Raw genomic sequence first — 13,571 nt, 5'->3', positions numbered from 1 at the left:
TGCCGGCCACTGTACTATTCACAATATCCCTGTAGATCTCCAGGTCTTCTTGGAGCCGCGCACGAAGAGGCTTTGTCGATTGCTCCAGGATCCAATCGCGAACGCGGTTGATAGTCGACTCCTGTCGTTTTTGGTACTCGTCGATAAGATGTTTATGGTTCGTAGAGACGAAAGTAGCCGGCGCTCCTCTCCACGCTTGAACCGCTTCAGCAAGCTGGGTTGGAGAAAAGCTTTCTTCAAAGGCTACCTTTGCCGTACCTGCCTCGTTGTTAGCGGTTTAATCATCGTTTAACGCATAGGTAACACGTACATAAAGCATAATAAGCAGGTGATATGGTCTGCAAAACCTTATTTCGTGCTGTTACGGGGTCGGTGTCCCAGAAAATGGGACAGTCGGCTCGTAAACACCTGTCACTGCTTCCCAGCTCCTCCACAATCGACTTGGCAAAGTTCAGCACAAAGACACCGCTGTCCTCGATCTTCAACGGGGTAGTCCAGACGTGTGTGTTATCCACGAGGCGCAACGATGCCAGGTGCTCCACGAGCATAGAAACGACATTGTAGTGGTTGCGAGCAAGCGGGTCGAAGACAATAGTCCATTTAGACTGGCAAGAGACAATGACGGTATACCAGTGGCGGTCCTCGCATACCAGACAACAATGTACTTGAGGCTTGCTGTGTCGGGGACACTCCATTGTATCGGGTCTCCAACAGAGAACGTAGCAAAGAAGAAGTGCTCTTGCTCGAGTTGCTGAAGACAGGCACCGACCACGTCTTTCGACAACTGTTCACCGCAATACACGGCGTGTATCTCCTCAAAGCCGATATTGACTGGCTGGCGTGCGTGTAGTGTATCGTGGCTGCCTTGGTTGATCTTTCTGCGTTTGCGCGGGTGGGTAGGTATATTGTGTGGGCCAGGCTAGATCGAGTGAAGATATTTGAGCTGTTTCGATCTGCCCTGTATTCGGTGTTTGTTCCGTAGGTGTACCTCTATGCGGCGAGCGTCTAATTCGAGAGGTCGGCAACGAGGACGAGGGTTGAGACATGTGAGCTCAAAGGTCGTTGGGTTGAGTGAAAGACCAAGTTCTCTTAGTGTTGAGAGATCCTCCGCACTAAGGCTATTTGCCTTTTAGAATGTTATGAGATGGGAAGAAAGGATGAAGAAAGGATGAAGAAAGGATGAAGAAAGGATGAAGAAAGGATGAAGAAAGGATGAAGAAAGGAGGAAGAAAAGAGGAAAAAGGAGGAAGAAAAGAGGGAAAAGAGGGAAAAGGAGGAAAAAGGAGGAAGAAAGGAGGAAGAAAGGAGGAAGAAAGGAGGAAGACAAGAAAGAGGACTCCGGAGCTAGCCTTAGTAGTTAGACTTTTGCCTCGAGCTTTCTTCTCAGCTGTTGGAGAGCGCCGCCCATCTTCTCTTCTCTGCAACGCGACCATATTTTTCACGTTTACGAAAACCAGCCTAATTTTCTAGGAGAGACTATTGTTGGAATTTGCAGTTGTTTCTTGAGCCGCGAAACTGATTCCTTCTTTTACGAGAAATCTCTTCCACTTTTTTAATTTTTTTCTTATGCCTGTATACCACACGCGACGAAGAAGGCTGCCATTGAAAGTCACAAATATACCGGATAAAGCACATTGTGTCGATGGCCGTATTCGTACTGTACCACCGTCCGTTTGGATCAAGAACAGACGATCTTCTAGTTTTGTCGACAAGATACCGCCCGCAAGGGACGGCGATTTCGTGGTGGTAACGATCTAGAAGCTGCATGTTGTGCTAGACGAGGAAGATGGTGATTGTCATTGAATAAGCAGTGCTTCCAGTATCTAGAACAGGTTTGAAGACAAGAGAGGCATATATAAAGTCTGGTCGGCCCATTGAGCAGCAGATTATTCCTACGGAAGAGGATCTCTGTGAGGGTATTTAATTAAAATCTGACCAACATACTATTGTTATTTACAGAGTATATCTCGTACAGCAACTTCTATCCTCAAGGGAAAAGCAAAAACAAAAACGCAAAGAGAAGAGAGTCGATGGATTGGAAATAGAGGGAAAAACGACAATTAAAGAAAAAAAAAAAAAGAAAAAAGAAAAAAAGAAAAAAGGTATATGCTAACATTATGGCTGGCGCCGATGAACCCGGGCGTGCTTCGCGACACTGTAACGGATTGTCTGCCGGACGCGGCGCCGCACTCCGTGCTCGCGTAGGTCATGGCGTAAGGCAAGGTGGGATTCCGCATACTCGGGGATGCTCGGCGTGGAAAGTTTCGTACAACTTGCAGTGTGCCTCCAGTTCCTTGACTCGTGACTCCAGCATTAGTATCTTTCGATTTGTCTCTTCTTTCTTCGTCTTCTTTTGGGCACGAAACTGAGCCGAAGCGCCGGAATTCCGGAGCCGTCTCTCGTATTCTTGTTTTGATGCTGCATGCACATCAACCGGCACGTAACGTTGATGTCCGCTAACAGCTCCTACCAAGCGTCGTGCCTTCCACTATGGTTGGTCGTGAAAAAATAAAGAAAGACTCAAACTGACACGCGTAGGGATACGAATAAAGTTAGCTAAATATAAAAGACTGAGGCTTCCTCCCAGTACCTAGATAGAAGACTTAGTCGCTACCGATTGTTTGAAATATAAACATACATGAACTAGTATTCTTGTGCCCCCGTTGCATACAATCCAACACCCCTTATACGTGTTGATATCGTTCAGCTGTTACACTTTCTCATTGTTTTACCGAACAAGACCCTCCCTTAGTCTAATCACCTAGTAGAGACTCTTGCCTATTGGGAAAGTTTCTTTGTAAAGCTGGGTAAGCCGAAGGAAAACTGGACGCTGAAGATGAAAAATAAAACAAATATAAACTTACATGCCTGTTTGATCACCCGCGGCTACCCTCAGTTCCCGGTGCCATAGCCAGAATCGCTGCTCCCAGCCACAGAAGGGTCCCCGCTAGAATACCCGGAGTCATTGCCCTCGCACGCTGGGCAGCGGTTGGCGGCAGTCCCGTTTGCAGTATTATCGTCGGTTTGAGGATGCGACTCTGTGTTGCCTGGCCGTTTAGTACAACGAGCCAGTGCCACATTTATTAAGTCGTTACACCCCGGGCATCTAAAAACCGTGTACGTACACATGTTTTGAATATAGAAGTTCGAGGGAAATAAGAAGAGAAAGGGAGATAGGGATTTAAATAATAACTATTATATAGTAAAAAGTAAGAGTATTATTTAAAGTTAAATATTCTTTATATTACGGAGAAAAACGGTTATAAACAAGAGTCCTTTTATAACCTTTTATTTCCTTTTATTGTTTTAAAAGGCGGGGTTTTTTATATCACGTGATATATATACCCCGCACTTTTCATTTAATCTTTCCATTTTTTTTATTTTATTTTATTTTTATTTCTCTTTTTATACCTACCCTTTTCTTTTTTTTTTTCTCCCTAGATTATGTTTCTTCTCTCTATCATTCCCGACGATGCCCGAACACTCAAAGATTAATATCGCTACCCAGACCCGAGTCACGTTGTCGGAGAACCGGACTATCCGATGTTTGTACAGGACCACGCTTCGGACTGAGTCACGCCGGTCGGCCGTCGTTATCGCGTGGGCTCAAGGTCACGCGGAGAAGTTTGGCCAGGCGCTGATGGCTGGGATCAATACGATCGACCAGGGAGAGGAGGTACAACAACAACAGCAACACGGAGAAGGCGACGAGGAGTTTAAAAAACTTAACGAAGAGTTTTACGAAGAGTTTAACGAAGAGTTTAACGAAAAACGGAACGGACAACACGGTGACGAAGAACACGGTAAAGAATCCGTCGAACTCGAACAACCACAACAACCTACAAAAGAGTCAAAAGACGTTATAAATAAAAAGAAACATATAACCGGCTTCGACGTAAAGATGAACCTGGTTAACATCTGGCAGAAAAATGTACTTCTTTGCTTTGACTTGTTCCTCGAAGACTGCGACGCTGCCATGCGTAGCCGAGTCGACCAGAGCCTCGAGGAGCCCATCCAACTCGTTTTCCGGAAATATAACACGTACTACGTCCAGCGGAGACAAGACCTCGACTCGAAGGTATCGAACACGTATATTGATACCCGACGCATGGATAAGGGAGCGCGGCCGCTCTACTCGGACCAGGATAACCCGCCCTTGTACGACAACGGCAGGCGCATCCCCGACGAGGAACGCGCTCAGTACGGGATGTCGACGTTTTTCGAGACGGCAGGCCGGCCACGGAATCAACCTGTACGAGAGACAGGTGGAGGCTAGGGATATAGCATGGGGCAAAGGTTAGCGGCAACTATAGTTTGTTTCATGGGGGGTGTTTGTATGACAGGGGCGAAAGACCAGGACGTAGCTTGTGGCGTCACAATGTAGGATCCAGGTAGAGATCAGACTATATACAGAGTGAAGTCGCCCGTCAAACGTGCGCCGAAGAGCGATTTGTTGAAATCCCTCGTCCTTGGGAAAGCTCGAAGGGTGTCGACGAGGCTTGGGACGCAGGATAGTGGGCGACAATTTATTTTACGGTATCGGTCATAATGTCTCTACGTTGAAAGTTGCCAAATGCCCCCTCCTCCTTTTGTTTCCTCTTCTAGGTCTGGGAAGGTGGCCGGGTCCGTGCCTAGGTCTTATTTTCTGCCGCATGCAACATCGAGTCAACCGCCCACTACGATGCGTGGAGGAGTCCTTAAATGTTGGTGGGAAGAGGCGAAAAGAGTAAAGATAAGAGTGCCGTTTGATCGGGGGAGTGCAATGGAGGAAAAATGAGATCTACCAAACTATTCTTATCGGGCAGTATGCGAAGGAACACAAAGTATGCGAAGATTTAGGGAGAAGGCGAGACGGGTTGAAAAGATGAGAGGTTGAAAGGGGAAGAAATAGAGTCCAAGAACAGGAGGAAATAGATGAGAAAAAAAAACAAGGATGGGGGAGAGGTCGCTCACATTGGGGCTTGGCCTGCTGATTAAAGGGAAAAGAGAGACGCGACATCCTCAGGGAGGGAATCCTGGGGGAGGAGAATAAAGGAAAAGGGGTACTTGAGAGGGAAGAGCTGGAATAGCGCTCGTAGGTGTTTCGCCCAAATCTTCCCGGTACCAACAAGCGAGGCCCATCTTCCCTCTTTTGTCAGAGGATGAAAGAGCTGGCTCTGAGCAATTGTTTCTCCTTTCCCCCACCCTCTTTAGCTACGAAAGCCCCACTGGGTCAAAACCTAACAGGGCTGTAAATCTAGGGCAAACCAAAAGAGTAATAAAGAAACCAACAGTCCTCTCTCCTCCTAGCCCCTGTGTGTTCACGTGGACGCTAGCCCGGTTGAGACGCCTGATGGGACGTCGCTTGACAGGACGACGCTTTGCACACTCTTTTTTATCTCTTTTAGTAATACAACAGGCAAAGAAAAGAAGAAAAAAAACAAAAAACTCCTAAACACTCCCATTTATCCAGATGTACATTGGCATACCTGGTTAACGGGCATCCCTTCACCTCCTTGACGAATGTTTTACTTTTTCTGTCCGGAGAATGGGAATGCCACACTCAACCGGCACACTCTTGCCCGAAACTACCCATGTCGCATCGCTCTTCCAAGTTCGTCGTGATGATTGTTTCCACAGCTGAAATATCTACAGATTAGTCTCACAGGGGTTGATGGTAGTGTCCAAGGGTTGGAGACGAGTACGCAGCTCATGTATCGGTAAATCAACGAGATGAAAAGCTTGGTGATCTACGGTATAATTCCACTTGTACATCCAGACAACATTGTTTATATCAGGAATTCGAACTCCTAAAGGTGGGATCCTACCCTTACCCTCTTTATAAAGTGATTGTATTGTCCGGCTTTACTATTAAATGACCTAACACTAATTTAACTGTACTTTAGTTTTCGACACGATGGATAACTCTAACTTAGATGACGGAGGATACAATATCACTTAAAAATACTTGGTGGAAGATATGTTTAAAAGACTCTTATATTTAAGTACCTAATCTCTTCCGTGTCATCTCTCTACTATAGTACAACAACTATCCCTAACCATCTCCTCTCTCCCTCCCCACTACCGACGCCCAACAAAGACGAAACATAGTGGGCCGGTACAGACTGGCGTTGTTAGGCGACTCTGGCGTTGGAAAGACGTCTTTAGTATGTCGGTCGTGTTACAATCATTTTATTAAGTAGGTATGTTCCTAGCGTTCCTAGTAAAACAACGTGTGTTATATTAATAAAATTTAAAAATAACCTGTTCGTGTAGTACGACCCGTCAATCATAAAATCCTTCCGGGCGGAAACGCTCGTTAACGACGAGTTATGTGTTCTTAACATTTTGGATTTAAGTGGTTAAGAGAATTTATACCTGGATATCGAGCGATACGATGGCTTTATTATCGTCTATAACACCAACTCGTGGTCGTCGTTTTTAAGTATTAGAAGAATTGTCGACCGGATCTAACATAAGTCGAAATTTACACCACCATCGTAATCAGTAGACTCACACGACCTGGTCCCTTTGATACTTGTTGGAAACAAATACGATCTTAGCCGCCAGGGAACTAAATTGCAAGTTTATCGAAACATCTGTAATGAGAAATATAAACGTGGCGGAGGTATTTGTTAACATCACCCAGAGTCTTATGGTAAAGAAGGACGTTTAGACGAGAGCGGTCGAAGATGGCCTGTTATCCAGGTTCTTAATGCTTCTGGGGCCCTTGTACATATGTTTCGGTTTCTAACGCGGCTAAAACAAGTCACCGCCTGTATAGATGAAGAAATAGTATCTGACATGTTTCCAGTGGTGGGAGGCAAAGAAGAACAAATGAGTTAAGGTGTGTTGATAGCGTTATGGAATGGTGATAGTAGGACTTTCACAAAATAAAATTGGAGTGCTCATCGGTCTTACACCCTGCCCACACCGGGTAGTTAGGAAGAAGCAGGCTGGCGAATCATGGTGATCACTCTCCACGTCTTTTATGTTCACCTGCCCTACGAGCTTTTCAAAATCGGCGTGAGATCTGCTACACAGTCACGCCAAGATTTGATAGCATTCGTTCAAGTGTCGCCGAGCCTGTGTTTGCGGATGCAGTCGTTTAAACTGCCAGCCACCCTCTATGCAACCAAACATAGGACTGCTCTGTCGTTTACCGTGCGTTGACATTATTTCCGTGTCAAAATTAAACTTTTACGTCCCTTTCTTTTTGTGGTGGATAATGCATTGTCTATGCTCCTTCACAGGTATATACACACAGGGAGAGCTCTAATATATGCGTTACTGCCCAGGCACACTGAAGCAACAAAAACAACCTGGTGGCAGTCCCATCTATCGTTGGGAGCCTGTATGCCTTCTTGTCGCCTCCCTCTTTCGTTTACGACTGTGTGTTTTTCTGCTTTCAAGCTGTTTTACTGCTCTCTCATTTCATCATGGTCGGGCAGTCAAATGTTTTGAATTTATTTTGTCTTTGCCTTGCCCTCACTTATCTTAACCTTCCCCTCCTCGCTCTTCTAAGCCTCACTCGCACCGTCGTCTCTTTGTTCTTGCCTTTTTTTGGACGGCCTGGCGCACAGAAACATTAAAGTGCACAGTACATCTCAGAACTTTGAATACATACTATGTTGGAACCAAAACGCGGTCAACACGTCACAGATAAGAGTACCTAAATTTTTTTAAGGAAAAGGAAAAGGAGAGAAGGATATGCGACAAGTTCGAGCAGTGTTATCAAGGCGAGGGAGGAAGCATCCACGCCCACATATTCACAAGCCACCTGCCGCTTCTCGAAAAAATAAAACCGAGGTGGCGAATATGTCCGGCTACGTCTGCAACAACAGGTCGTGGACTGCAAAGTACCACCTCCCATGCAAGGGTGGTAAACAAACACCCAAACAGGGAAATACATCGCTTTTTGCGGGCCAACGGGCGTTTTGACAGGCCCAACATGCGGGTGGCAGGAGACTAGTGACGGCACGGAGCGCCAAGTGAAATGGAAGTCCTTAGGTGGAGACTTGTGTCCTCTGACTAAAAGACGGGCAATACGTGGGGGTTAGTTTTGTGATACTGAATTATGCGACGTTCAGCTGACCATCCCGTAAAGCATCCGATTCGGGCCAGCGTCCCGTATTCCTACTGAACTTTGTCCCGGACGAACGAGTGAGCACCCCTGTTAAAGCTGCACCCGCCCTTGGATTAGGTGCAAAATATGATCTCCCACGCATGGGTGGGGACTTGGAACGCGATCAGTTGAAATGAAATGAAATGTGAAGTCCTGAGGGTGGTTGCATTACAGAGAAAGATAGTAGGCGCTTAAATATGTTTGGTCGTTTCGTTCAACCTGACGATAAAATGCGCCCTTTCGCTACTATTCCTCATCCCGTCAAGGTCTCGTCAAGCGTCTCATTCCTTACATTTCCCTTTTTTCTTTTTGTTGACATATCCATTACGGTCTCTGGGCCACCATGGATCAGATCACAGTCGCGTCCATCATTCAACGATCAGATGATGACGTTTTTTACTTTCACGCGTTGTGCCAGATGGAGCCCGTTGTGAATATGCTCCGAACGCGCAATGACGTCCCACCCAAACATGCCGCACGGCTTCTTTTGTTCTTGACGATGGTCTTTGAGGACGAGGCTGTTAGTGCCTAGCGTTTCGGTACTAAACGGCGTGGTTCTAACTGGGCTCGTAATTAAACCGAGCTCGTTAAGTAAGATATAAAGACCCTTGTCTTACTTAGAATGTGTTTAACGTAGACCGACCTAGGTGATTACGGTTAACGGTGGTTGACCGTTCTTCTCGTCGTAGTACGAGCGTTAATGCTACAAAGGCACTTCCCAGGGGATAGAGTCTCTGCTAGGTGATCAGGCTAGGGGAGGGCTTGTTCGAATAAGAACGATGAGAAGGTGTAACGGTTGAACAATACTCAACACGTGATAATAGGTATGGGGATTGTATGTTCTAAGGGCACAGGAATACAGGTTCATGTAGGTTTGTATTTCAGACAATCGGTAGCGACTGAGTCTTCTATCTAGTTACTGTGAGGAAGCCTCAGTCTTATATATCTAGTTATGATCATTCGTGGATCATTCCGTTGGTTCATTCTTTATATAATCCTCATCCGTATGGTTTATACTTGGATCATACCGTAGGTTCATTCGTCGCATGATCTACAGTCCGTGTGATCTGATTGGTTCGTTCCTTTATCCTATGTTTTGAAAGCTTGGTGTTTTTCAGCCACATCTGCACCGCCCGTTTCTGGCATCGGTCGTATTATCGTTCGTCCGTCCCGTTGAGGGGTCTGTCGTGTTGTCCCTGGCCCGTTGGTGAGGCCCGTGGGGGCCATGTTCGTAACTTAAACACTTACTATTCTTAAAGGCCGTCCGGGGTAAGATACTAACTCACGCGTTTTATATTTAAAGGTCTCGGTCGTAAAACTCTTCGGTCTTTAGTTTTAACTGCCTCCGCACGGGGTTAGAGTCGATTATCGACCGATCAAGGAGCCCGTTTTCCAAAGTAAAGGAGATGACATCGTCTAGATAAGTTACTCTTCGACCCCGGGTTGAATTACGAGAACTCATAGTTCGGCCGATACGTAAGACGACTTTCAGTTAGTATAAGGCTTCAAAAGAATAAAATGACACCAGACAGTCACAATCAGGAGGAGGAACTCCACCAGCAAGCCTCCAGTGCGGGAAGGTACCGTATTTATAGACGTCCATAGTAGTATAGGCAGTAAGAAGCATATGGAACCATGTTACCTTGTAAAGACTTTACAACACCTGTTAAGACTTATTTGCGGCCTCCTCCTTTGAGGAGCGTTTCCACGTTTTGGGACCCTCGTTAATAGATGAGGCTATATGTTTAGAGTTATATGTTTATAACCGTGCATATGGTGTTGTGGCGTAGGCAGAAGAGACAGGGCAGCGTAGACGGTGCACACCTGTGCACGCCTGTGTAGACATGTTTAGCGCCTGTGCCAGGCTGTACAACGCCTGTGCTTGGCCCCCAACGAAGGGTCATGATTTGTAGGGGAGGCAATGAGGTTTTTCGTGTTGTATAACACGACGTACGGATGTCACACTTGCACCCCGGATAGCGGTTCTCGGTCCAGGTGCCGCCCACGTCGGCGTTCTTCTCGTACACGACCAGGCTGACGTTCTTCAGGTGCTTTTTCGTCTGGTACGCCATGTTGATGCCGCTGGCGCCGGCCCCGATGGTGATGATGCGCATCTTTTTGATGGTGCCCAGCGGCGTCGGCGAGACCTCGTAGACGGGACCGTGCTGTGGTGCCTGGTAGTGGCCGTTGATGACCTTGGGAGTCGGGTTGGCAGTTGGGTCGGCAGTCGTCGTCGTGGCGAGCGCTTTGGCGTCGGCAAGGGGTTCGACCACCGCGGACCCCGTCGTTATACCAGGCACCATTGTCAAGAGAAGAGCAGGTGGATGAAGATGTACAGCGGTATGGGCTAAGAGTGGCAAAGAGGCTATGGGATGTGGACGGTGAAGTGGATGGAATCGCCCGTGTGCGAAGCGATCCCGTAAATAAAGAATATAAAGTATAGAATGTAAACAAGCTAACAGCACCAGAGAAGGAGAGCCGGATAACTTGCGTGTCAAGAGGCCCCACATCTCAAAGCATATACTCTACTTTTGTAGTCTGCAGTGTCCGCTGCTCGCTGCCGCCGCCGTCGTCAGTCCTGCAAACTGGGAGACTGGAGAGTCGTTGGCAGTGCATCGGCGCACGGCCTTGGCAGAGACTTTATCCGCACTGCCGTTGCCCAGTATGGCATCGACAGGTCGCCAAGGATGCTCAAGGCCGACTGCGGTAGACTCAAAGCACATCCCTGGACGTGCTGTTTTGCTTTGTCGTTTGTTACTGTGCCGGCCGGCGATGTTGATCGGCAGTCGGCTGATCCGGCTGTGTTGGCGACGCTTGTCCGATTTAGGTAATTTCAGACTCTCCAACATGGTCACGTGGGCTGTCCTCCGTTGGTCTCCGGCGACAATTGTCTGGCTTCGTTTGGCAATACTCTCCGATCGTCAGTCGTCAGTCGTCAGCGTCAGTCGTCAGCCGACTGTTGTCAGTTGGCTCTCTTCACTTCTCTGAATTCTCTTAAAGCACCACTCGGCCAACATACTACCAGCGGTGCATACACCGCCGACCCCCAACCGGCACTGCCTATAGAATATCTCCACCCAACGGAGTCACCACTTTACAGGATTACAGGATGCTGGCTTCCCCGGGTTCAACCACGTCGGCGCATACGCGGGTACCGTCTGGCAGAAGCAACAGGCGGCCGCACATTGTGTGCGTGCCGTGCCATCAGAAGAAGGCAAGTCTGGAGTCCGGCGGCTGCGGCTGACGACGACGACTGACAATGCCGGCTAGATCAAATGTGACCTGCAAAACAACCCGGCTGCGCCATGCACGAAATGCGTCGATGCCGGCGGCGAGTGCCGGTACGTCCTGCCGGTCTACTAATGTCCCTTTGTCGTGAGATGGCTTATGGCTGACGGTGGCTCTGCAATGGCAGCATCCGGTCGTCGAAACGCGTCAAGAACGCCAACGCGCAGAACTCTGGTTTTGCGAGCTCTTCAAGACGAGCAGCCGGAGTGCAGAGCAATGTCGTCGGATACAGTGACCAAGACGGCAGCGGCTTGGAGCAGAGCGCCGACCTCGCTCCGGGCACGCTCGGGCGAACAGGACCGCAAGTGGCCACAGCCGTGGCAGGCAGAGGCGATGAGATGTCGCTGCTGTCGTATGCAGCCGATGTCTTTGCGGGCAGCGACTACCAGCCATCGCTTCCGCAGCCACCGCAGCGGCCATTGCCGGATCCAGACGCAGATGCGGCACTGCGCAGCCAGGCTGTTCCGCCGACGGCGTCGCCTGCGGGGCTGCACAACGCGTCCACGACGGCGACGACGACGGCGCCCAGCTACGTCGGCGACTCGGGCTTCCTGCAGATCTTCCACGGCATCGGCGCGGCCGTGATGGCCGAGCGCCAGCAGAGCTACGGCGACGAGAACAACCTGCGCGGGCTGCTGGCGGCGGGGCTGCGCGACGGCCGGGACGAGGTGCCGCCGGCGGCGCTGCAGGAGAGCTACCTGGAGACCTTCTACCAGTTCCAGCACACGTGGTGCCCCATCCTCGACCGCGTCGACGGCCAGCTGCCGGCGGCGGCGCGCGAGTCGGTGCTGCTGCAGAACACGCTGGCCCTCGTGGGCTCGCACGTGGACCCGCCGGTGCTGCCGCACGCGCGCGCCGCCGAGTACTACGAGCGATCCAAGGTGCTCTTCTACAGCAACCACGAGAAGAACGCGCTGCTGGCCATCTCGGCGCTGATGCTCTTCTACTGCTGGGGGCCGGGCCCGCCCGACGTCATGAGCATCGACACGGTCTGGTGGTGGACCGGCGTGGCCATCCGCCAGGCCCAGCAGCTGGGGCTGCATCGCGAGCCGCGGCCGGGCCAGCCGCCGCTGCCGGGGGAGACGCCGGGGCTGCGGCGGCGCATCTGGTGGACACTCTTTGTAAGCAAGGAAGACGGAAGACTGTATGAAACAGTACACAACACTCCACGTGCACCACTAACAAAGTCAGGCTCGCGAGCGGCTCACGAGCATCTGCATGGGCCGGCCCTGCATGATCAACGTCGACGACTGCGACGTGGCCGCGCTGACGCTGGCCGACTTCCCGCAGCCGGCGACGGACCGCGCCGAGATCTTCATCCAGTGGGTGCGGCTGTGCGCCATCATCGGGCGCGCCAGCACCTACCTGGCGCGCCGGACGCCCGACACGCCCTTCCCCGTGGACCTGGCCGCGGAGCTGCAGCAGTGGGTGACGTCGCTGCCGGACCACCTGCAGCTGCCGCTGCAGGGCACCACGCGCGCGGCGCCGCGCTTCGACCGCGACGTCTACCAGCTGCACCTGCCCTACCTGACGACGGTGACGCTGCTGCACCTCCGCGGCGCCTCGCCCGCGCCGCCGACGCCCACATCCGCGTCCTGCGCGTCGCCCTCGGCGCCATGGCCAAGCTGTGGCACTCGGCCCACGTGTTTGCCAGCGGCCTCGAGCGCATCGACCGCTTCCAGGCCGGCGATGCAGCCGCCGCGCGCAGCGGCTCCGTGTCCGTCTCCGGCGGCCCCAGCCCCGCGAACATCGACATGGGCCTGCCTGCAGACCCGCTGCCCGTGCCCGTGCCCGAGCTGGCGCAGCACGCGGGCCTCGAGCGCGAGGGCCACGACTGGCGCCACTTCTTCCCGTACCTCACGCCCGACACCAGCCCGCTGGTGGCCCTGCTGCTGGACCCCGTCCTGGTGCCGTCCTTCCCGGACCCCGGATGGCCCGCCGACCTGGCCTTTCAGCTGCAGGGCTTTCTGGACCCGCTCCATGACTTCCTTGCGCCCGTGTTTTGATACGGGTGGGCGGTGGGTGGCGTGTCATAGCCCATTGTTGTGTGGCCATCCCCTCTCTGGTTATTTATCACACGTATCGCTTTGATGTCGGTCTAGGGCTTTTCGCATTGCTCGATGTGGTTTTCCACTCTCGTCCTCCTTCACTCGAATGCCAACATTGTGTTCTTCACGAT

The 13,571-nt window shown here is 50.8% G+C and overlaps 4 protein-coding genes across 4 annotated transcripts; 2 read left to right on the top strand and 2 right to left on the bottom strand.

Annotated features, from left to right (window-relative positions):
• Positions 1-152: 152 nt before the first annotated feature.
• Positions 153-695, bottom strand: SPBR_03290 (uncharacterized protein; the record flags this gene model as incomplete). Its single annotated transcript, XM_040761593.1, has 3 exons — positions 153-204; positions 409-605; positions 666-695. The coding sequence occupies 3 exons, from the start codon at positions 693-695 to the stop codon at positions 153-155; spliced, it is 279 nt and encodes a 92-aa protein (XP_040620145.1).
• Positions 696-3,472: 2,777 nt separating this feature from the next.
• On the top strand, positions 3,473-4,276 carry SPBR_03170 (uncharacterized protein; the record flags this gene model as incomplete). Its single annotated transcript, XM_040761473.1, has 1 exon — positions 3,473-4,276. The coding sequence occupies one exon, from the start codon at positions 3,473-3,475 to the stop codon at positions 4,274-4,276; it is 804 nt and encodes a 267-aa protein (XP_040620144.1).
• Positions 4,277-9,863: 5,587 nt separating this feature from the next.
• On the bottom strand, positions 9,864-10,407 carry SPBR_03289 (uncharacterized protein; the record flags this gene model as incomplete). The annotated part of the gene is made up of 2 exons (XM_040761592.1): positions 9,864-9,985; positions 10,059-10,407. 2 exons carry the CDS (start codon positions 10,405-10,407, stop codon positions 9,864-9,866), a joined length of 471 nt encoding a protein of 156 aa, XP_040620143.1.
• Positions 10,408-11,213: 806 nt separating this feature from the next.
• Positions 11,214-13,398, top strand: SPBR_02448 (uncharacterized protein; the record flags this gene model as incomplete). Its single annotated transcript, XM_040760751.1, has 5 exons — positions 11,214-11,297; positions 11,375-11,445; positions 11,520-12,513; positions 12,584-12,984; positions 13,047-13,398. The coding sequence occupies 5 exons, from the start codon at positions 11,214-11,216 to the stop codon at positions 13,396-13,398; spliced, it is 1,902 nt and encodes a 633-aa protein (XP_040620142.1).
• Between the last annotated feature and the right edge of the window lie 173 nt (positions 13,399-13,571).

Source organism: Sporothrix brasiliensis, assembly GCF_000820605.1.
Source record: "Sporothrix brasiliensis 5110 chromosome Unknown Cont17, whole genome shotgun sequence".
Classification (NCBI taxonomy): Eukaryota; Fungi; Ascomycota; class Sordariomycetes; order Ophiostomatales; family Ophiostomataceae; genus Sporothrix; species Sporothrix brasiliensis.
The sequence above is the reverse complement of the archived record's forward strand: the minus strand, read 5'-3'. Positions and strand labels throughout refer to the sequence as shown.